General features: G+C 52.8%; 10 protein-coding genes across 10 annotated transcripts; 6 read left to right on the top strand and 4 right to left on the bottom strand.

The window, feature by feature from the left end:
• Positions 1-48: 48 nt before the first annotated feature.
• Positions 49-1361, bottom strand: SETTUDRAFT_158287 (uncharacterized protein; the record flags this gene model as incomplete). The annotated part of the gene is made up of 3 exons (XM_008023318.1): positions 49-446; positions 546-1108; positions 1174-1361. The coding sequence occupies 3 exons, from the start codon at positions 1359-1361 to the stop codon at positions 49-51; spliced, it is 1149 nt and encodes a 382-aa protein (XP_008021509.1).
• Positions 1362-2251: 890 nt separating this feature from the next.
• On the top strand, positions 2252-4006 carry SETTUDRAFT_101373 (uncharacterized protein; the record flags this gene model as incomplete). The annotated part of the gene is made up of 3 exons (XM_008023319.1): positions 2252-2500; positions 2550-3416; positions 3464-4006. The coding sequence occupies 3 exons, from the start codon at positions 2252-2254 to the stop codon at positions 4004-4006; spliced, it is 1659 nt and encodes a 552-aa protein (XP_008021510.1).
• Positions 4007-4345: 339 nt separating this feature from the next.
• SETTUDRAFT_24893 (uncharacterized protein) lies at positions 4346-5099 on the top strand (the record flags this gene model as incomplete). The annotated part of the gene is made up of 2 exons (XM_008023021.1): positions 4346-4420; positions 4479-5099. The coding sequence occupies 2 exons, from the start codon at positions 4346-4348 to the stop codon at positions 5097-5099; spliced, it is 696 nt and encodes a 231-aa protein (XP_008021212.1).
• An 840-nt stretch (positions 5100-5939) lies between these two features.
• On the top strand, positions 5940-7101 carry SETTUDRAFT_166666 (uncharacterized protein). Its single transcript, XM_008023320.1, has 2 exons — positions 5940-6123; positions 6176-7101. Exons 1-2 carry the CDS (start codon positions 6033-6035, stop codon positions 6841-6843), a joined length of 759 nt encoding a protein of 252 aa, XP_008021511.1. The 5' UTR covers positions 5940-6032; the 3' UTR covers positions 6844-7101.
• Positions 7102-7823: 722 nt separating this feature from the next.
• On the top strand, positions 7824-10190 carry SETTUDRAFT_101630 (glycoside hydrolase family 3 protein; the record flags this gene model as incomplete). Its single annotated transcript, XM_008023321.1, has 1 exon — positions 7824-10190. The coding sequence occupies one exon, from the start codon at positions 7824-7826 to the stop codon at positions 10188-10190; it is 2367 nt and encodes a 788-aa protein (XP_008021512.1).
• A 1429-nt stretch (positions 10191-11619) lies between these two features.
• On the top strand, positions 11620-12998 carry SETTUDRAFT_24895 (uncharacterized protein; the record flags this gene model as incomplete). Its single annotated transcript, XM_008023022.1, has 2 exons — positions 11620-12668; positions 12728-12998. The coding sequence occupies 2 exons, from the start codon at positions 11620-11622 to the stop codon at positions 12996-12998; spliced, it is 1320 nt and encodes a 439-aa protein (XP_008021213.1).
• Positions 12999-14273: 1275 nt separating this feature from the next.
• Positions 14274-15065, bottom strand: SETTUDRAFT_158306 (carbohydrate esterase family 5 protein; the record flags this gene model as incomplete). Its single annotated transcript, XM_008023322.1, has 3 exons — positions 14274-14453; positions 14512-14664; positions 14718-15065. The coding sequence occupies 3 exons, from the start codon at positions 15063-15065 to the stop codon at positions 14274-14276; spliced, it is 681 nt and encodes a 226-aa protein (XP_008021513.1).
• A 2359-nt stretch (positions 15066-17424) lies between these two features.
• SETTUDRAFT_45083 (uncharacterized protein) lies at positions 17425-18880 on the top strand (the record flags this gene model as incomplete). The annotated part of the gene is made up of 2 exons (XM_008023150.1): positions 17425-17568; positions 17957-18880. The coding sequence occupies 2 exons, from the start codon at positions 17425-17427 to the stop codon at positions 18746-18748; spliced, it is 936 nt and encodes a 311-aa protein (XP_008021341.1). The 3' UTR covers positions 18749-18880.
• On the bottom strand, positions 18870-20330 carry SETTUDRAFT_174907 (uncharacterized protein). Its single transcript, XM_008023323.1, has one exon. The coding sequence runs from the start codon at positions 20211-20213 to the stop codon at positions 19098-19100; it is 1116 nt and encodes a 371-aa protein (XP_008021514.1). The 5' UTR covers positions 20214-20330; the 3' UTR covers positions 18870-19097.
• An 819-nt stretch (positions 20331-21149) lies between these two features.
• SETTUDRAFT_101281 (uncharacterized protein) lies at positions 21150-21699 on the bottom strand (the record flags this gene model as incomplete). The annotated part of the gene is made up of 2 exons (XM_008023324.1): positions 21150-21417; positions 21542-21699. The coding sequence occupies 2 exons, from the start codon at positions 21697-21699 to the stop codon at positions 21150-21152; spliced, it is 426 nt and encodes a 141-aa protein (XP_008021515.1).
• Between the last annotated feature and the right edge of the window lie 1396 nt (positions 21700-23095).

Here is a 23095-nt window from a genome sequence, read left to right on the forward strand (position 1 = left end):
GGCCATACCTGCTGGCCTCCTACTTATACGTAGACATCACCACAAGCACTAATACTCAAAGTTAGCAGGCGCCTGCTCAAACTCGGTCTCATACGGCGCCTCAGCCTGCGGTGTGATCCTCGCCACATGCCTACGCGCGCCATCATCCCAATCCAACAACGCCGAGTGCGCCGTGACGCGATTATCCCACACCACCACGGTGCGCGGGGCCCATTTCACCCTGACTTGAAAATCCTGGCCCTTTGCAATATGGTCGTACAGGAAATTCAGCAGGTAATCGCTCTCCTCCTTCTTGAAGCCCACAATGCGCCGGCTGAACTGCGGGTTCACGAAAAGCGCTTTTTCGCCCGTCGCGGGATGCGTGCGCACGAGCGGGTGGATAGAGGTCACGGGGTCGCGGCGCACTATGCCGCCTCGGTTTCTGCTGTTGTCGGCTTGCTCGATGCCTGTGTTGGAGCGAGTTAGCACTTATTTTTTACCCTTTTTTGTTTCTTGGACTACTTCTGGATAAGTGTGTATGTGTGTGTGTGTGTGTATCTACGTACCTGAATGCACGACACGCAGCCCATGCAGCCGCTTCCGGAACTCGGGTGACAAGCGCGCGTACGCCGCAGCCTGGTTTGCAAACAGTGTGTCGCCGCCGGCGTCGGGCCCGTCGAGTATATACAGAAACGTGGTGCCTGGGGGCTGCTTCTCATACGTGACGTCCGAGTGCCAGGCGATGGAATTTGTGCGTTCTTCGAAGAATTCGCGGATAGAAGTATCGTCGGTGCCGCGATGCACCAGGTGGACTTCTGGATAGCCCTCGGGAGCCCCCGATGTGGGGTGTACGTGGTGGCGGCCAAAGTAGCTGCCGAATTCGAGGGCGTCTTTGATGGGGAGGTCGGCGAAGTCCTGGTCGCGGAAGGCGACTACTTTTTTCTGGGCGACGAAGAAGGCCAGTTCGTCTTTTTGCGTCGATGTAAGCGTACTAAGTTGAATGCCGCGTACTTCGGCGCCAATGTTGGCGGTTAGGTCCGAGACAGTGGCATCTTTGAGGAGACTGGAGAAGGTGGGGTCTGCGTCTTTGCCGTGCTCGACATGCGTGAAGGGCTCCAATGGGGGGAGTCTGAGAGGAATATGTGAGTTTAGAGTTTGAATTGACCAAGAGAGGATTGGTAAGGGCACACATACTTTTGGTCCTTCTCATTGTCCCACACCGGTAGGTAGTTGGGGTACTTGGTAGGTGCGTGCTTCTCGGTGCCTTTCAGCTCGAGTTCCTTGCTAAAGGCTTTGGGACCTCCGATGCCAAACTCCTTGTATGGTCCGACCCCGGACTTGTAGTCGGTGGCCTCTGCCTCTTCTACTAACGCTGGAGCCATTTCGGTGTTGGGAAGAAGAGAAATTTGTAAAAGGTAATTTGTCCAAAAGGTGGGAAATACAAGGTTATTTGCCGTATTGGCTTTGCTCTTATATGCTTCAGGGAGTCAAACTCCCCGCAAAGAGCATGTGGGGTCCCTCGTGCAGGTATGGCGACACCATATTACAGATACCGATAGATCAAGCGTATAGAAAAATGTCCACAGATATCCAACCATGTTTTCGGTTAACGCGTATTCCCCGCAATCAGAGGTCAGCAATATTGCATCAAGAGTGCAGTCGATTGCTTCATCGGTCTTATCAGAGCCCAGCTAGGCATAGCAGGCAAGAAGCTGGAACACAAGCCTGCTTAATAAGAGATAAGATCAGCCTTCACTGCTTGTGTGTACCGCTATGGTGGCGCCAGAATACACTTCGAGCCGTGAGGCCGTGAGGGGTCGTTGCCTCACATGTCGCCAACTACCCAACCAATCACGCAATCCCCAACTAGCAGCAAATCGCATTCCCACATAATCTTTGGCCCGTGATGAATTTGCATGTACGCGACATACAGCCTACGTTTTGCGTGCTTGAAGGATTCGGGTAATGTTCTCCGTAGACGTTCTAGTAACATTCGTGGCATCGCAAGGCATGTCTGAGGCATGCACCGATAGGGGCGATTCGTTCCTGGGCGCCCAAAATGTTGATATCGCTGGCCCAAGCGCTAGTAGGCCCGTAAAAGGATGCTCCGAGAAGATTTCGGATCGGATAGTGACTGACTTGAAGTCGCCATAGTATGCCGTGTGTAGCAAATACATGTTTTTTACATATAATGTAATGTCGCCCTCAATGTCTCTTCACACCAGACAAGACTTTTCCTAGGATCCCTCGACATACGAACCCATGATTGAGAATGGGCAGTGACAAATCCTTGGAAAACGTTGCCACTGGCGGCAAAGGCGACTTCGATGTAACAGGAAGCGCCAGTAACAGCGAGGCTGACACCCACCAGTCTGGAACCAAAGCGAAGGGGGGCCAAACCTTTTTAACAACAGGCCTTTCAAAAGACCACTATCGGCCCGTGGAGACGTACGAGGGCATTCATCGGTATGATCCGGATTTCGAATGGGACCAGGCGGAGGAAAAACGAGTTGTACGGAAGGTAGGAATTGCGTTGCACAGACCCGAAGCCTGTTGCTAACCCCGGGCAGATTGACAAGCGTATCTGCACTTGGGTATGCCTGATGTTCTTTGCTCTTCAGCTCGATCGTGGAAACATATCTCAAGCTCTTAGCGACAACATGCTCAAGGACCTCGGCTTAAACACCAACGATTACAACTATGGCCAGACCATCTTCTATGTCTGCTTCTTGGCCGCTGAACTTCCATCGCAGCTCATCAGTAAAAAGCTTGGTCCTGATAATTGGATTCCGATACAGATGGTATCGTGGAGCCTGGTTGCCAGCTTTCAGGCTTTTCTGAGTGGTCGCAGCTCTTTCTTTGCGTGTCGCGCACTGCTGGGCTTAATTGAAGGAGGTTTTATCCCTGATAACATCCTTTACCTCAGCTATTTCTATACAGGGTGGGAGTTGCCCGGCCGATTGAGCTGGTTCTGGGTGAGCTACCAGTCGACGCAGATTGTGTCTGCTTTCTTCGCATTTGGCATATTGCGTCTCCGTGAACACAACGGCATGGAGGGGTGGCGTTGGCTATTCGCTTTGGAGGGGCTTTTAACAGGACTCATCGGCATCTGCTCGTGGTTTTATCTGCCTCCAAGCCCCACGCAGACGGCGAGCAAGGCCTGGAACCCCTTTCGTGGCAAGGATGGATGGTTCAATGAGAGGGAAGAGAAGATCATGGTCAACCGAATATTGAGGGATGATCCGAGCAAGGGCGACATGCACAACCGCCAGGGCTTGAGTATCCGGATGCTTTGGGAGTGCCTTAAGGACTATCATATGTGGCCCATCTACGCAATCGGCTTGACTTGGTTGATCCCTACCACTCCTTCCACTTCATATCTCACTCTCAATCTTCGGTCGCTTGGATTCGGCACGTTCGAGACCAACCTGCTCACGGTCGGTAATATCCTGAGGCTATATTTAGCAAGACTGACACAGTGTAGATTCCTGCCTACGTTCTTTTCATCATCCAGCTACTCTTTTGGACTTGGTTGTCTGAACACTTCAACGAACGCTTTCTCATAGGCCTTCTCTCGCAAGTTTATGCACTGCCGCTTCTCATCGCCCTCGAGGTATTACCTGCAAAAGTGTCTCCCTGGGTGCGATGGACATTGTCTACTCTGCTGGTCGGCCACCCGTATGTCCACGCCATCCTTGTCGCCATCACATCGCGCAATGCTGGCACGGTACGCACGAGAACAGTCGCCTCAGCTATGTACAACATGTGTGTTCAAGCCAGCAGTATCATTAGCCAGAACATATACCGCGACGATGATAAGCCGCTGTATCGGAGAGGCAACAAGGTTTTAATAGGCATTTCCGCCTTGACCTTCGTGGTATTTGCGGGTGCAAAGCTGTATTACGTGCTCATAAACAAGAAAAGAGAACAGGTTTGGAATAGCATGACAAAAGAGGAAAAGGAAGTGTACTTGGAAACTACAAAAGATGAAGGAAACAAGCGGCTTGACTTTCGCTTCGCGCACTGAGGGAATACACGCTAGACTAGATTAGGAATGGTGGTGGTGCTAATCTTCATTGGGCAGCCGCTGAAGGCAAGCATTTACACCTGTTCCGACAAATGCATGCTCTGATTGTATTTTGCCTCGAACAAAATCTCATGATTGATAAAATTTCCGTTTCCTCCACATTATAAGCCTTGAAGTAATTCACTTGTAAGATCAACGTCATCTACGTCATAGTTGTGTTACGCAGGTAATAGAGCACACCGTGTGCTTTGATTAATTATTTGGCATTCAATCCTCCTTATCTGTTACTCCACTCGGAATCAAAAATAAAACCTATTACACAGAGTACGTCGCGGAAGTATGGTGCCGACCGCAGTGATTACAGGCGCCAATTCGGGTATCGGAAATGCCCTCGCCAAGATTCTTGTACAAGAAGTAAGCAGCTGAGCTCCATGCAAGCCATAATGAGGCGGTTACTGAATATAGAGAACAGGGCTACAGGGTCATTGCGGCAGATATTGAGATCGGCGCAGCCATCCAATCCCTCGACTGTGAAACCGCTCAGCTGGATGTTTCATCTCCAGATTCCATCGCCTCTTTTGCAAAAAGCACCGGTACTCAGCCAATTGACCTGTTACTCAACGTAGCCGGGATTATGGTACCCCATGATGCTGACACTCTCGAGACGGTGGACATTTGCGAATTTCAAAAGACGTTTGCTGTGAACACTTCTGGCCCCCTGCTGCTTACACAGGCGCTTTTACCGAACGTACTATCTTCCCAACACCCCAAGATCGCGGTCATGTCGTCGCGAGTCGGAAGCATGGGCGACAATAGCTCTGGAGGCGCGTACTCGTATCGCGCGTCGAAAGCTGCTGTCAATGCACTATTCAAGAACATGGCTATTGACTTGAAAGATAGAAATGTACCAGTCATCTTGCTGCACCCGGGTATCGTGAAGACAAAGCTGGACCCAAGGAATAAAGAGGGCGCAGTACCGGGCGCAGTGGAGCCGAGCCACGCGGCTGCGGATCTTTGGAAGGTTTTGGCAACTAAGGGGCTGGAGAGTACAGGAATGTTTTTCCATCGTAGTGGCGAGGAACTACCTTGGTAGAGAAAACACCTAGTACTGTAGAATCGGGCAATGGATAGTCCGGGGTCACAAGCCAGTACTTGTGCCTGCGATAAGGGTCTTCGTATACAACGCCACTGTGGTAGCCACGTGGAGTAGCCATGATGCTGCCATCTCCATGGACTACCTGATATCGCAGGCGAGGGTTGAAAAGGAAATGCACATGCTCTTCAATTCGGTTAGCACATTCAGGGTCTCGTCAAGATGCAGATAAACCGGGCGGTGTTTAGAACTATGCAAGGGTGGTATTCAAAAGCGATATCCTGACTTCGTTTTAACGCCACGGCAATGTGCATGTTGCACGTGCAAGCGGGGACAATCTGGTGCCGCTTTCCACATGCCAAGCCTGCACTGCCAGCCGCTCGTTTCAACTCCTTTGGCCGGCGTTGTACCATTCAAATGGCTAGGGTACATGTGTGTTGGCGAGATAGCCAGCAAATAAGGCCTCGTGACACCAATGTCCACTTGCATGTGTGCTAAGTACCCAGCCTTGCCGCGACGGGGCCCCGTGTCGCTGCCATCTCACCGGCTCACCGCAACGCCACAGCTTCTTGACCCGCGCGCAAATCGATACATCGGAATGTTTCAGATGCCTCCGGTGGTGGAATACAGGCGCTGCGCCCCAAGAAGCACAGGTGGACGGGGATCTTGTTTTTTCTCAGGCAGGCTTTGGACGGGTGGCTGGGACCACCAGCCACCCGTCCAAACCCAGCTTTCGGCGAGGAATCGTACCAATCCTCCTAGCATTAATACAAAAGAACCCAGCAGCTGCGCGTGTGGTGACCCCAGCCGGCTTTGAACCCTTTCATTCGTTGATACACGCTCTTTTGGCTTTGCAGTTGGATTTTGCAATCCGTGTCTAGCTCCTCGCAGCGCGTGACAGCTTGCGCGATCGCGTCTCCACCCTCTTTCATCATGAGACGAACCTCATCAATATGGGTGCTGAGTGCCCTGTCGACGCTAACACTGGGCGGTGCAGTCCCAAAGTCGTATGAAAACGAGGACGGTAAGTCAGCATCGTACCCAGACCACTGGGTTTCAGCAACTGACTCTCATAGCTGCACCTGCTGTCGTTCCGGACCTATCATCCCCAGACAGCTCTGTTGTCACTCCAGCACCAGTCTTGATGCCCGACGGGCTACTACATGCACAGCCTTTAGTCAGTAGCTCAGCTGGTCCGGCGCCACATAACCTTCCCAGAGCGGGGAAAGACGTGGACATCGCGGCCCTGTTAGCTGGCTCTTCCATAAATCTCGGGCTCCTTTCGTCCATATTGCTTTCGGGCATTTCCTCTGGAATGACCAAGACCATATCGTTGAACCCGACCATCATCATCACCTTGTCCTATCCTCACCCAGCGCCCTCGGCAACTCACGTCTCGAGTGTGCTGGCTACTGCAACAACTTCAGCCCCACTAGCGCCTTCAAAATCCATTGTTTTGCCAACGACCAGAGCCACGTCCTCGGCACATTCAGGAACCTCTGTCAACGAATCTCTTACTTCACCACCTTCTTCCTACAATCCATCCATGTCCCGCAGTCTCGAGCCTTCCAGTGCTAGTGCCGAAGGACACACGCCGAGTACATCCTCGACATCCAGCTCGCCGACAAACACAGAGATACCACCTGCGCCTCTCGCTGCAGGAGCCTCTGGCGGCATGGGCACAAGGGGTAAAGAGAGGGTATGGTGGGTTATTTTCTTTACTCCTTTCATGCTGTTAGCCTAGATTTCCACCTTTGTATGGGCGAAGTAGGCTACGCAAGAGTGGTTTGACTTCCCCACTTCTTGTACGATTACGATGTTACGGAAACGCTTTTCAATGGATAGATTTATCGAGGGATGGGTATACCAGGCGCATTTATCAAACGGGTGTTTATCTCTGCTTTTTCTGGATCAAATGCGGGGTCTTGGCGTTATTGCATGGTGCATGACGTATGAATAAAGCATGAGTATTCAGGATAGAATGGCATCTCCCTTATTTCGGCTTTTTCATGAGAAAGAAGAGCATACAAGTTTCGTCTATCCTTCAATGCCATGCTTTTATGGATTCCAGGTCTCTCCACGGGCCTACCTATGCTCACAACTGCAAGGATGCGGTGGAGCTCACGGAACTGTTTCCTAGTTCCCGTCGAGCTCAAAGAATCGCATGTAGTATCCTGAGATAGTCCTAGTGCGAAGTATAATCAAGTACCCAAGATCCGGGGTCTCTAGAAGTAAAATGCCTGGCTTGTTGAAGATCTGTCTTGGAAGCGGGGGAGGAGCGGGCTCGGTAAGCGGAGTCGCCATTTCTTCCGTCAATCAAAGCGAAAGCTTCACGCAATTACCGTCGACTTCTTTCCTACTTCCCCCATGTCCCATCTGATACATACCCCGGTTTTGATGGAATCTAGATGGTTTCCGACTCGAAAATATACATTGGGACGTTTCTTTCCTATAAGTAACATAGGACACATTTAGTTCAATGAGCTTGCAGCCAAGCGCGACGTCACAGTTTCTTTCAGTGCCAAATGTATTGCGTCGTTCGTTACCTATTGAGCCGGTACCTTAATATACAGGCACAATGTCGGGAGGCATTTGTCCGCGGGGCATCCCTGAGTCTGCTTACAGCTTTCCAACGGCCCGTGGGCCCTAGTGAGAGCGTATAAGAGTTGTCGCATCTTGTACAGAACCCAGTTTCCACTAATTGCACTCACAGCTTACTGCAATATGCGATCAAATATCCTGAGCGCAGCCTCTCTTCTTGCTGGGTGCACTTTGCATCTCCCCGGCAGTGCTAACCACTTTGTCCGAAGAGAGCAGGCGGCCAATGCGGTCTACAAGGATGCTTCGGCTTCAATTGACGCCAGGGTATCCGATCTTCTTTCACGAATGACCATAGAGGAAAAGACGGCCCAGCTCATCCAAGGAGACGTCTCGAACTGGATCAACACAACCACCAACGCGTTCAATCAGACGGGCCTCGAATGGAACTTTCGAGTTCGTGCGGGACAGTTTTACGTTGGCTATCCCATGCCAGCCGAATGGATCAGCAATGGCATCAAAATTGGCCAGGACTACCTCATGCACAATACAACACTGGGCATACCAGCACTGGTTCAGACGGAGGCCATCCATGGCTTGTTGGTGGGCAATGCAACAATCTACAACAGCCCAATCGGGCAAGCCTGCTCATTCGACCCCGAATTGATCAATGAGATGGCGGTGGCCATTGCGAAGGAGGCTCTAGCTCTGGGCATCAACCAACTGTTTGCGCCACTAGCCGACCTGGCACGCGAGCTACGTTTCGGAAGAGTAGAAGAGACGTACGGCGAAGATCCTTTTCTGGCGGGAGAAATGGCGTATGAGTATGTCAAAGGCGTGCAGAGCCTCAACGTAAGCGCTACCGTCAAGCACTTTGCAGGGTTCAGCAATCCTGAGCAAGGGCTCAATACCGGACCGGTTCATGGCGGCGAAAGAGAACTGAGGACGGCATGGCTTCCCCCGTTCAAGCGCGCCATCATTGACGCTGATGCTTGGAACATCATGGGAGCATACCACTCCTACGACGGCATCCCATCAATAGCCGATGGCCATCTTCAAGAGACAATCCTAAGGGATGAATGGGGTTATAAATACTGGCTTACTTCAGATGCGGGAGCGACAGATCGTCTATGCTGCAGCTTTAAGCTCTGCCAGTGCAAGACCAAGGACAAGCCCATTGACAGCGAGGCTGTGACACTCATGGCTCTCCCGAACGGCAACGACGTGGAAATGGGGGGAGGATCTTATAATTATGCCGAGATACCCCGGCTGGTGGACGAAGGAAAACTCGATATCAAGATTGTCGACAGGGCCGTCAGTCGGCAGCTCCGCGCCAAGTTCCAGCAAGGCCTCTTCGAACACCCCTACCAAGGTGTCCCTGCGGACAAGATTGACTCGATCATTCACACTGACGAACACGTTGCGTTGGCACGGAAGCTAGAAGCCGATTCTATTGTCCTGCTTGAGAACAAGAACAAGACTCTTCCGCTGTCAAAGTCTGCCAATATCGCCGTCATCGGACCTATGGCTAACATTACAAACCTCGGCGACTACGTCGTGTATCGTTCGCAGTACAATCCCACCAATGTCACGCCTTTTCAGGGCATCCAGAGTGCCTCAAGTGGGAAAGTGACGTTCGCCCAAGGCTGTGAGCGCTGGTCAAACGATCAGTCTGGGTTCGCTGATGCATTCGCCGCAGCCAAGGCAGCGGACGTCGCAGTAGTCGTTGTGGGTACATGGTCGCGTGACCAGCAGGAGCTCTGGCAAGGCCTCAATGCCACAACCGGCGAGCACGTTGATGTCGCATCGCTGAATCTCGTCGGCGCCATGGGTCCGCTCGTCCAAGCAATCATCGAAACCGGAAAGCCCACTGTTGTCGTGTACTCGTCTGGCAAACCCGTCACTGAACCCTGGATTTCCAATGAGGCAGCCGGACTCTTGCAAATGTTCTATCCCGGCGAGCAGGGCGGTAACGGTCTCTCCGATGTACTCTTTGGCGACGTTACACCCTCAGGCAAGCTTTCCGTTTCGTTCCCCTACGACGTGGGAACACTACCTATCTACTACGACTATATGAATAGTGGCCGTTCCACCGATGCTGGCGCCATTCTGACAAATGGCACACTGAAATTCGGCCATCAATACGTGCTCAACACGCCGCAGCCGTTATACGAATTCGGATATGGCCTTTCGTATGCCAACTTTAGTTACTCCGACGTGAAGCTCTCCAAGACACAGGTTGGATCAAGCGACACGGTTACTGTGACGGTAGCCGTGACCAACACGTCGCCCGTCGATGGAAAGGAGGTCGTGCAGGTCTACGTGCAGGACGTATTTGCCAGTGTGGTGGTGCCCAACAAGGAACTCAAGGGGTTCAAGAAGGTCATGGTCAAGGCGGGTGAGACAGTAAATGTATCCATCGACCTCGACGTATCCAATTGGGGTGTCTGGGATAGGAAGATGCAGTATGTGGTTGAGAAGGGGGATTTCATTGTCCATGTTGGCTCGAGTTCCTTGGACTTGAGGGTGAACGGCACTGTTACGGTGGTGTGAATTTGAGTGTGATGTCTGCAGTTATTCTGGGCATGAGTATAGAGAGTTTATATAGCTTTAACTCGTTTTAAAGATATTGTTGTAATTAGCACGCTTTTGAATGCAGTTTGTGAGTGGACAGTTAGAGTACAGAATTGTGCAAGTGTGACTCGGAACATGAAAGCCTAGCACCCCACTCTCCAGGGGAAGACATCTACCAGTTATTACTAACCAGCCAAGGGATTCCCCATCGCTATTTGATCAGCGTCGAGGGCTAAGCAACGAGTATAAGATTCGATGGATCGTGCACTAGAACCCTCGTACCTGTCATTTCCTTGCCCCGCGTACTTGGTGGATTGGCTTACCTGGCCCTTGGGTGTCCGATCATGGCACTAGCCTCTGCAATAGATGCCAGGGCAGCGAATAGGTAGGTTCAGGTGTGTATGCATTGCGAACTTCTGATTTGCCCATACAGTGTTTAGGGGGTATAAGCCACGGTATTAGGCGCTGACTGTACAGTAGGGAGGAGCAAAAACTGTATATGGTCGCAGCGTATGCTGGCTGGCTAGCTGACTCAATCATGTTCGATGGCCAATGGCTGATAAATGATTGCCCTGCGGACCGAGCCGTGCTGGTGGGATTGGTGTCTGGTGGTAAGCTGGGCTGTTTGCATCCTACATGAACTGTGTAGAGCTCTTTGTTCCCACTACTCAGATATTCGCAATATGTTGCTTTTTCAGTACTGTTGAGATATTTCACCCCTTAGATAGATATCGGCGATGTCTTCTATTCTTGTAATACTATTCTTAATACATGGACGCAACGCGAAACTATTGAGTACACTCCAAAGTGCCTGGCCGTTGACTGAGATCATGTTCACCAGCTCCATACATTGACGTATTGTTCTTACGCAGAAACCCTGTGATCCAGCCGCCCATTCGACCGTATGACACGCCCTCACCGTCAGTGGCCGCGATGGATTACCTAAAGGAGTTAGCGTGTATCTAGTTCCCAATCTGGCATTCCTCTCGTCTAGACGCAGCGGCGGCTCCAACGGCCTCGAGACTCGGAACCGTCGGTGAGGACAGAAGCAGCCGTCAAGACGTGCATATCAGCAGATACGCAGGCTATCGATTACTTGTCATGTCCAATTGGAGCCATGGCAGCCGGCGGAAAAGGCGGCGGACAATTACTCGAGCTCGCGCGTCGCAAAGCTTTGCTCAATGAGGAAACAAGCTCCACGAATGCCCCGCGCCCGCTCTACCCACGACCCACGACGATGAAGCCGAGAACGGCCCACTTATCGGGTCGGCCGCTTTAGGATAGCAAGCAGTCGGTGTAGGACATGTCGGTATAAATACAATGCGTGGTGGAGAGCTGGCCTCATCGCTGCCCCAAACCTCGCTCTCCTTTCATGCTCTGCGACGAAAAGACTTGGATCTTGAACAACATGGCATCCAGCAAACCCTCATACCTCGTCGTCGGCGCCGGCGTCTTTGGCATCTCGACCGCCTACCACCTCATCAAGAAGTACCCAGACCGCCAGATCACAGTGGTCGACCAAGACGCCTGGGACGCCGAGAGCCGCGTCGCTGCCTCGTGGGATTGGAACAAGGTTGTGCGCGCCGACTACGACGATCTCATCTACTGCCGGCTTGCTCTCGAGGCCCAGGATGTCTTCAAGCAGGATCCCCTCTGGCAGCCCTACTTCCATGAGACGGGCATCTTCTGGGTCTGCCGCTCAGACTATGCACAGGATGTCATTGACAACTACAAGAAGCTTGGCCGCGAGGCAGACCTCCAGGCTGTCTCTGTTGAGGAGGCAAAGAAGATGTTTGGTGGCCTCTTTGACGAAGCCAACTACGACGGTGCCAAGAGCGTCCTTGTCAACAAGACCAGTGGCTGGGCTCAGGCTGGCGATGCGCTGAGAGCCGTTACCAAGTGGTCGATTGAACAGGGCGTCAAGTACGTGACGCAAAAGGTCGAGAGCCTCGAGTTCGACAGTACTGGCCGTTGCACTGGCGTCAGGACAGAGCAGGGCAACACGCTGTCAGCCACACACACGATTCTGTCTACGGGTGCGTACACGGCCAAGCTCCTCGAGCAGGCCGCCCACAAGAGCGGGAATCCAAACCTCCGTGCTGGATCGCGAATTGTTGCTGGTGGTATCACGACGGGCATGACGACGCTCGACGAGCAGTCGTACGAGAAATTCAAGCACATGCCCGTTGGCGTCCAGGGCTACACAGCCGCATACGGCCCCTTCATCGGCAGCCTGCCGCCCACCAAGGACCGCGAGCTCAAGTGGTGGGGCGAGAAGATCTTCAAGAACACACACGAAGTCCTCCCTGGCCGCTTTGTCTCTGCGCCTCCATCGTCAAAGGACTACAGCCAATGGGACGTGCCCGGCCCGCTGAAGCTCGATATTTCCCACGCCAACCACGTCTTCTACGGCAAGAAGGGCGCAAACTGGAAGATGGACAAGCACCGAATTTGCTGGTACGTCAACAACATCCCTACTTTGAGCGCTATTCCACATGATACTAACATTGCGCCAGGGACGCCTTCACCACGTCATCCGACTTCATCATCTCGCCGCACGCCGCCGCAAAGGGCCTCTACGTCGCAACATGCGGCTCGTTCCACGGCTACAAGTTCTTCCCCGTCCTCGGCAAGTACGTCGTGCAAATGCTCGAAGACGACCTCGAGCCAGAGCTCCAGCAGAAATGGGCCTGGGACCGCGAAAGACCCGCCCCAAGCCTCAACCCGGACTGGCCCCGCTTCGAAATGACCGATCTGCTCGACCAGTGGCCAAAGGCGAAGTTGTAAGCTGTGTGAAGTTTAGAGAGAGCGAAAGAGGGAGGGAGAGGAAGACGAACGTTAATGAAATTTCAATGTGCATATTTGCATGGCGTCTGGAAACTTGGTGGGGTTTTGATCTTTAGAGTAGGCTATGTATATGCATGAACCTGCATTTATTCTTTTATTTTGAAAGCCTGCTTGCCTGTAACTTTCTCGTAGTTTTTTTTCTAATGTGAGATTGCTATGCTATGTGACTGTGATTTTGAAGTAGACTGGAGCAACCAACCACACAACCAACTAACCAAGTAAGTAAGTAAGCATCCTTTACACCCATTCTAGTTCAATCGCAACACCAGTATATTGGCGTACTTACACATCTGAATTTCGCTCTTAGATATGAAGCGCTTCCACCCATATACATACATGGAAACACGGCTATTCTCCAGCCAACACAAGCACCCAGACATCCATAACAGCAACCAAAACATGCCCGCTCATCCCCGCACAAAACCAAAGCCCATACCTTGTTTACATGGCCCTATAGGTGCATGAATCTTGAACAAGTCCATTCTCCTCATATGTGCACACATACATCTTGAGCAACTTCCTTCTCTCTTTTTCCTTTTTACACACACACACATACACACATACACACATACACACATACACACATACACACATACACACATACACACATACACACATACACACATACACACATACACACATACACACATACACACATACACACATACACACATACATATATACATACGCGTCGTGCTCGTGCCTATATCTTCAATACAAGCGTGAGATAACTTACCTATCTACCTACCTACCTACATACCCGCCTGCATTCCGTCCACGTACCTGATTCAGCAACCAAGCCGCCATGTCCAACAAATCACGTTTTCCGCTAACAATAAAAACAAAGCCGTGTGCATCTTCAACAAAAGTTCTTTTATGTACAGAATACCCTTGTGAGCAATATATTGCCCAGGTCGTAATTAGATGCGCTAAATCATGGTTACACACCTGGCTCGCGCTGTCTCGGGGGCCGCCGGGGTCCTGGGGATGAGAGGCACGGTACGGGTATTACGCGTGGCTGGAGTGGTATGTATGTAAAATGATTTGCTCAAGATGATTTGTTTTGTTGGGCAAAAAAAGGGTATATAGAGATAATATATACAAGCGCTGAGAATTGATATATACATTGAAAGTATGTGTGTGAGTCTGTAAGTCGTGACAAGACGAAACAATTTGAAGTCTTTTTTTTTCGCACTGCGGAAGCAAAAGATGCGTTTAAGCAGTGACCTTGCTCTTGATGAAAGCAAGGGCCTGGCTGCCGTAGATGCTGACGTATTGCTGGTGGTGGTTTGCGTCGTTGCCGTTGCAGCAGTAGGGGTCCTGCGAGTCGCAGTAGCTTTGGATGAGGCTGCTGCTGCCGGGGGAGCAGGTGAAGCCTGAGGGACGGGCGGCAAACTGAGAGAGAGCTTGTTAGACTGGCATAGATTGTATGACTGGGTGATGGGAGACTTACGCCTTGGGCCTTGCAGGTACCAACGTTGTAGGGGAGACCGGAACGGTTGTGTGGGTCACCCATGAAGATGGCGGCCTTGACGGCCTTGAGGGCGGCACCGCTGAGAGTAGAGCCTGCACCGCCGCAGAAGGCGTTGTCCATGATCTGGCCACCCTGTGTACTGTTAGTGTGCTGTTGTCGTGGTACGTTGGATGGTTGAAACGAACCTGGGAGTATCCGATGAGGACAATCTGGGAGTCGGGGCATCTCTGGTTGAAGGAGGTCACGGCCTTGACAACAGCCTGAGTTCCTTGGGAAGCCGAGTTGTCGTAGCTGATTCCACCGCAAGCGGATCCACCGCCACAGGCAGGGTAGACAATGGCCTCAGAGCCAGCGCCAGGGTATGCCGACTTGACAGAGTTGACGAGGCCAGCAGCAGTGCCGTATCCGTTGCTCTGAGGCTGAGTAGTCTCACGGGCACCGAAAATATAAACTTTTGGGCAGCTTTGCCTCTGTTCAAGGGGACCGGCGGCGGCGAGGCCGACCAAGAGAGCAGCAGCAGCGGAAACCTTCATTGTGATTTGTGGTTTGTAGTCGTTGAAACGGTAAAGTGAGCGTTTGTTGTTTGGGTGGAGAGGTGCCTGATGATCACTTCCGGGCAGCCAACGTATCCATATATGTAAGGAGTCGAGTTGTGTACCATGGCGAGTTGTTTAGGCAGAATATCCGTCTGGTCAAGTAGCCCCATATTGAGCAGTGGGGCGAAAAACGCTCATTTGTTTCGCTCGGGGGATAAATGGTCCTTTCATCCGTTGTCGTAATCTATTTGAGCAGCCATGTGGTGTAGATCAGACAGGGGTTATTGCCGTAGCACACGTCGGCTTCATGCACGAGCACTGGGCAGGCTGCGCGCCGTCTGGGGTACATGACGCCGTTAGTGCAATCGAGAAAAAGCCTCCAGACCAGTAAATGACAGCCCCCATCGTAAACGAGTCCCGATAATGGCGCAGCGGACAGATGGCTGTGCGGCCGCATGGTCAGCTGATGTACCGCTGTGGAGCCGAAGACTCGTGGCTAAACGGCATTTCACGAGCCAGGAGTGAATTGAGCACGGCGGATCCGGGGTAAAGTGGCCAGTTTGGTTGAATTCGACACTGAACACAGCACAGTCTCCGCATGTGCGAAGGGCGTGCGCTGAGTGTAGCGCTGCAAGGCTTGCGAAGGCTTGGTAAAGCTTGGGAACGCATACGCAGCTTTGACCGCCCTTTCACAAGTCCTGAAACGACACAAGATTAATTCAATATGCCATACAACACAAAGGTTCTAGAGCGGCTGAAGGGCCAGCCCATGGGGCGACACCAAGGGCAGCGTACCTGGCACTGAAACAAACACGCAGCGGGTCTGTCATGACACCGTGTTTCAAACGTCGGACAATAGCCGCCCATTTACCTGTCCTGCAGCAGGCCCATATGCATGCCCCGCGGTGTATCTTATGGTAATGCAAGGAAGGCTATACAATGAGTAAGAGAAATACACGGTTGAAGGGAGGATAACCGGTACGAACAGAATCATGGTGGCGTCACTAGCGCCGCCTTGTTTCACGCTAAGTGCTTCGAGGAACAGTTACCACCAGGTTACTTATTTATACTCCGCTGGCAACGTCATCTTCTATGCGGTCTTGGTTGCTTAGATTAATAGCACAAGACAGCATACAGCCACGATTCCCACAAGAGCCGTGGGCGTAAAGAATCCACGAGGCAGAAAAGCCGAGGGTCAAATGTTCACGTTCATCTACTGACTCACTGTCACTATGTCCTTGCGTGGCTGGCTCATCTGTAATACGAATATATTTACACACGAAGATTTCAGGAGTACAACCCTAGGCACTATTGCAAAATAACCGGAAATAACCCTTCGAGACCATTGTATTCGAGACCGACGGGGTGATGGCCACTTCGTAATGATATGGCCCACTTACCCTGGACTACAGTACGGGTAGCGGGCCGGAAGTGGCACGAGGGGGGTTTGTTCTTGTATTAAGCTTTTTAGTTAGGCCCAGCCGCTGGTCTGATCTCTAATCTGATGCTTCTCGACCCAGTTTATTGTGGGACACTGATCCATCGCTACTGCAGAATAGTGGCAACATATTCTAGACATTTTCGAATGGGGGCAGGAATCAGTGGGTGTACGTACGCACATATGTTGTCGTCTGTAGTTTACGTATTAATGGAACGTGCGCACTTGTTATCTAGATATCGTAATGACCGCGTGTACAAATATCGCTTCTCCTTTTACATACATATGATGCTGCACTACGGCTATCTAAATGCTGGTCTTACAGCTTATGTAGAATGGACAGAAGACAGGTGGTCTTGTTTTTTGGTGTAAATGTCCTAATCGCTCAAGTAAACGAGCATATGGAATCAAATGCTACCAAAAGCAGTCGACGTGCCAGACGGGATTTTCATGCTGTTAGGAGAATGGCCGTACTATAATCTTACTAACACGCTTACACATACCCCCACACTGATCATCTCTTCATGGCTTTCCTAATGGGTAGTCGGATTTCTCATCGAAAGCACTTAGTCGGGGCGTAAGAGAAACGTTCATGGCAATGCATGCAACATGTCCTTGAGTATGACTCCTAAATATTGTTTCACAACACTCTCCCAAGTTCCCATAATCATCTCACCGGTTCATTCTCAACTCCAAAACAAAAAAGTTGTCACAAGTCATCCCATTGCTCGTCTGACAGCAAAACAGCCCCAAGTACGCCAAGCCACTAAGCCCCAACACGCTCTAGCGGGCCCTCCGTACCTTCACTCCCAACAACACACACACACTCACACACACACACACACCGACTCCCAAACTTCTTGTGTGAAACCCGCGCGTAAGGGCGTGACGCCAAACACACAACAACAACCCAAAAAAATGCTTCCACCAGTCGATCCCGCCGTGCTGCAGCGCAATCCGAATTTCGAAGTCTTGTACAAAGATCTGTGTGCCAGGAAGCTGAATCCCAGCGGGTCGACGCGCGAGACCAAGAAGCAGCGTGTGCATGATGAGATACGCAGGGTATGAAATTGCTTGTGTTTATTCCGCTCCTCACGCCCCGATACTCCAAAGTCTCACATTTATTGCGTTTTCTTCTATTCATTTATTCATTTATTTTGATTTCATTCATAAATCCGTTGTTGACATGGGCGTTGGTGGTTGGTACTTCGGTGTTGATTTGTCTGTTGTTGTTTTTTGTGTTTACATATCATATATCAAACATAAACTTTCCTACCCAACCCAACACTGAATTCCACCTTATTATTATCCAAACTTTGCATGGAGTTCTTTTTTCTCTCTTTCTATATCCAACAAAGCAAACAGCATCCTCACAATCCCATGAAAATCCTATGAACAAAAGAATTTAAAAAAAAGGAAAAAAGGAAAAAAAAACTAACAACATCAACAGACGCTCACAACCGCCCGCACAACACATCTGACCTCACAAATCCTAATCAGCACACTCAGCTCTCTCTCCTCCACCTCTCTCTCCTCCACCTCCCTCCCAGATGATCTCTACCCGGCCATCGACATCGCCGCGGCGCAGCTGCAGGGCCGCGTGCGCGCAGGAGACCGCGCCATCCTGTCTCACGACGTGCAAGTTTTCCTCTCCAACATGGACATTATTTCCGCGGCCGTGTCCACGCAACTCAGCCTCACAGCGCACCACCTGTGTGTGATTGCGGCTCCGGGAACAGGGCTCTCGACAGCGGAGCTGAGCGGTACGGCTGCGGCGCTGCAGCACGATGCGAGTGTAGCGCTGCCTGCAGATGTGCAAGCGGCGCATCTCCAGCTAACGCATAGTTTCTCCCTGCTGCTGGCGGCGCACTCGGCGCTGCTGACGGCAGCCATCCAGGCGCTCGAGCAAACGCAGCAAGGGGCGCTGGCACGCCACACGCGGTCGTCGGCGGAGCTGCTGCACGCGCGCTCCGTCGTGCTGGGTCTGCAGGCGAAAATCCATTCGTATAGCCATGCGCCGCCTGCCGAGTTCGTGGCCGCGCTCAAGCAGTTCCGTAGGGCCCAGGGCAGTGGCGAGCGCGCGCTCAAGGATCGCGAGGCCCTGGCCAACAGGGAGCTGGAGCTTTATGAGAGGGCGGGGGACAAGGGAATGCGCGATTTGGCCGCGAGGAAGATGTGGTTGGTCGACGAGGTGCAGAGGGTTGAGGCTGAGATTGGAAAGTTGGAGGCGGAGCGGCGCTGATGCATGGATGGATGGATGGATGGATGTGGTCGGGCTTTGATCAAAGTGAATAGTTTTTTTTCCAGATTGCAGGGTACAGTAAAGAAGAATATGTATAGTGATAGTGTATACTCTAGGAGCTGGGACAACGAGACTATCTATAAAGTCTACATAGCTTTTTTTTTGCTGCATGTTGATGTTTTTTAAAACCCAGAACTTCCTCCTTCTCCTTGCTATGTAGGTACGCAGCTCCAAGTAGACGCGAATCCTCGCTACGACATCTACTCAGAATTCTAGAGAACCATTCTAGACACCAATCCCTTGCTCACATTATCAGAGCGCAGAAACATTCCTTCAAATGTCTTATGATTTACTCAAACATACCCCTTTCAGCAACAACCGTGTACTGCTCATCCAGCACTTCACCCTCGCCCTCTCGGCCGCCACTCCAAATCTTCTTGGCACCCATCTCACAGATGCACACTCTATCCACGCGGACGTCTCGCGCCCATACAAAGCCCTTGTACTCGTTAATCAGACGTGTAGCGTCGAATCTCAACCAACTCTTTCCATCGGGACCGTGGCCTTCTCCTGTAGTTGGCGGGACTTGGTTCTGGTCTCCATCTAGTGAGCCCGCCGTTGATGCCCCATCGTCTTCGTTATGCTGCGCGTTGCTGCTGCTTTGCTCGTGATGGTGTGGGGATATTTTCTGCTCAACATGCTTCAGCCCGTCTTTGATTTTGGCACTCTTCGGCCGGCCCCTGCCGCGCTTGGGCTTCGCATAGATGGTGTTCATGACGGTGGCGTGCAGCTTCAGCGGCCTTGTCTCTGCAACCATGAAGCCCCTCGCTGTGAATTGCTCCTTCAAGGCCAAGGCAAACGGCTGCAGGCGTAGCGAAGGATCTCGAGGCTCCGCGTACAGAATGCTTGTTTTTTGTGGTGCCTGCATTGGGACTAGAGATTCTAGGTTGATAGTCAAGGCGTCCGTGTCGGGCATGGTCGCTGGAGTGAGGTTCTCTCCGATTGCGCCCTCTTCAGCAGCCCGCTGTGCTATGCAGCGATGAGTTACATCGCGAAGGAGAGCGTGCAAATCCAAATCGTCCAAGTATCGTTTCGCAGCTTCCAACTCTTTTGCATCGAGACTCATCACCCCCAGGGTGAGATGGAGTGTGCCAACTGGTCGCACGGCCTTTGCAGGCACTGGGCTGGCGCTCGTCAGATCTTGCCTGAGCTTGTCTAGTCCCTGCTGGAGCTGTGGTCTGCTAGAGTCTGTAACGAGCGGTAGACACAGAAAGTGGGTGAGTGCAGGCTTCTTGGCCGCGCCCTTTCCCTGCTTCCTGCTTGCCCTAGCATCCTGGCTTGCTGGTAATGACGAAACGTCTCGTTGTGCGGACCCCTGCAACGATGTCCTGATCTCGGTGTTATCGCGCAGCTTTTCACCGTCCAGATAGTCATTGTATTCGCCTCTAGACTTTTTCTTGCCCATGGTTGGAGCCGAGTTGCAAGCCGATTAGAGGTGAATGACGCGCTAGCAGGTGTGATAGTAACGAGGCGATTGATTGGTCCAAGAGCAGTTCGACGCCCAATGGTCGCAACCAGCATGAAAAGTTGAAGCGTCGCGCGAGAGAGGGAAAAGGTCAACAAACAGGGTCATTGGAAAACGAACAGGGAGAAAACAGCTGGGGGCCAGCCGCGCGTCACATGACATGACATGGCACGGCAACGTCGGCAAACAATGGGAGAAAAGGCCGCGACAAAAAGGCAACCTAGCGATAGAAGCGATGCTGGTGTTGAGGATTGATGGGTCAGCGCGAGCAGCCTATCACAGGCACTTCTTGGCACTGGCGTATGCAGCAAGTGACGTAGCCCCCAACAGGTGGGGTGACTGACATGCACATGCGCCGCTGCCGCTTCTTGTCAAGCGGGTTGGGCGCAGGCGTTCGGCCCTTTGCCATGAGCGCGTGGTAGGGCTGAGGAATATTCTACGGCACAGGACAGGACAGCACAGGACAAGACAAGACAAGTCAAGCATGCATTGCAGCACCTTGGACCGTTGATTTGCGCCTCCTCCGCCTCCAGGTCTAACGCAGCGCGATGCAGAATTATCAATAGGCCGATTTGGGACAGGCTACGTAGACTAATACTGGCTACCCAATGACGACATGGTGAAGGAGAAAACAGCCCTACAAACTCAAGACGAGGGGTGCAACAAACAGACTAAGAGGATTCGTAAAGATTTGGGGAGTGGCAGTAGGTCAGGCCGGAGACACCAGCGTCGGGCCGTGGTCGTCGCAGCGGACTATCCGAAGCTTCTCTACCGCAAATGCCATGGTTTCCCCCCCGGCGAGCATGGCGAGTGCGAGACGGGTGCTCGCGCCATTGCTCTGACGGCGGTAGCGACAGTGGCAGCAGCATATGCCCCTCAAGCATCGTCGTCCTTGTAGAACTCCTTGAGAATGTCCTTGACCTCTGCAAACTCCGTCTTGGCCTGCTTGATAATCTTGCCCAAGTTCTCCTGGGCCTGCTCCTCTGTAATGTCCTTTGTGCCTGCCTCGTCCTTCAATTGGCCGTAATGTTGAATCTTCTCGCACGAGTCCTTGACTTTGGTGAGGCCGAGCGTAGCCGACGAGCCCTTGAGGAAGTGGCCGAGCTCACTGAGTTCCTTGAGGTACTTGCCGTCCTTTTTTTCTCTGTCGCCAGTTAGCCCGGGCACATGGCGAGGTTGGAGGGGTGACAGCGTGGGCGCAAGCGTGTCGTCATCATGATGCTGACGATGGTGTGCGCGCGCGGCGGGCGGCTGCAGAGGGCACTCACAGCTCCTTGTCCATCTTCTTGAACGTCTGGTCTGCCTGGCCAAAGAAGTCGTAGACGATGCTTTTGCTGAACTCGCGCTCCTCCTCGTCCTCGTCCATCTCGAGAATCTGCTCAAAGGTGGCCGGGTCGATCTGGTCTTCGGCGCCGGGAATCGACATGATGTCGCCGTTCTGCTGCTGCTGCTGCTGCAAAAAAGTTTAGGTCAGGTGGTCGGGACGGTCAGCGCGTAGGGTGGGTATGGCAGGGCAGTGCAGGGCGGTGCAGGGCAGAGGCAACAGGAGAATGAGAGCGAGCGAGAGAGAGCAAGACACGTGCTGGGGGGGCGGGCAAGGCATGGCGGGGTTCTAGGCAGGAGCAGCAGGAGGGGCACACGAACCTGGTCGTCGGCAGCCGCCATTTTGCTCGAGACGGAACAGCAAATCCGATGGCCAGAATGCGCTCGTCACTGGGGGGATGAGGATGCGGTCGACACCGGGTCGCACTGGTGTCGCAGCGAAGGCGAGCAGTCTGGGGCGCGAACGGGATATTTTTTCGCGCGCCGCCTGGGTCGGGCGTGGGCCGTGCGGCTGTCTGCTTCACTGGCCGCGGCTGGATTGGGCCTAGTGGATGACGAAAGGGTCGGCCCGTTGTGGTTGCAGTTGCAGTTGTGCGAGGGCCGTTGGGAGGAGCTGAGGACAGAGTCCAAGGGTCAGTGTCTAGGGACAATGCAGGGCGGGCAATTGAGTGTGACGGAGACGGCGCACAAGTGCTGGCGGCGGCCTACCTGGTCACTCCGTGTGCTTGGGGGAGCTGCTATTTGCTCGACTTAGCCCTGATAGCTTCCACGGCGCCGGATGCCGAAGGACGCGGCGGCGGCAGCGCTGCTATGCGGTTCACGGGAAAATGCGACGGGACGCGCGAGTCGGCGAGATACGGGGAGAGGGGGAGAGGGGGAGAGAGCGAGGCAAGTGCTGGCAGCGATGGTCACGGGAAGGGCGCTCATATACGGCTGGCTGGCTGGCAACGTGTTCTAGAAGGCGTGAATTGTCGATGTTTGCATCACTGCAAAAAGAGGGGAGGGGGGAAGGGGGGCGGAAGGGGGGGGAGGGCACGGGATGATGAGGGCAGGAATAAGGGCTCTTCGATACATGTGGGTGGATACCTCGACGTCAATCGGCAGCCATCAGTCGCCGTTGATCGCTTGTTTTACGAAGCCCTACTCTACTACTCTCTTCCGGCGGCTGACTGGAGGCGGCGGCGGCGGCGGCGGCGGCCAGCCCCCTCCCCCCCCTCGCTCTCATCGGTTACCCGGCCAAAAAGTAATGCATCACGCCCAGGTCGTGTGGAGTCGGCCTCTGACCTGGCACGTCGCCCGCACCCTCGTCTTGCCTGTGGCTGGCGAGGCTAGCCGCAGCCCTCTGCACGCACTGCTCCAGCTCTGTCCCGTCGCGGGTGGGAGGGGACAAATTTGCAGCCGTGTGTACACGCACAGAGGGGGGAGAAAGGAACAAGACAGCGGGCAGCGAGCGAGCAAGCAAGCAGGCAGGCAGGCAGGCAAGCGAGAGCGAGAGCGTG

The sequence above is a fragment of the Exserohilum turcica genome, assembly GCF_000359705.1.
Source record: "Exserohilum turcica Et28A unplaced genomic scaffold SETTUscaffold_10, whole genome shotgun sequence".
Lineage (NCBI taxonomy): Eukaryota > Fungi > Ascomycota > Dothideomycetes > Pleosporales > Pleosporaceae > Exserohilum > Exserohilum turcicum.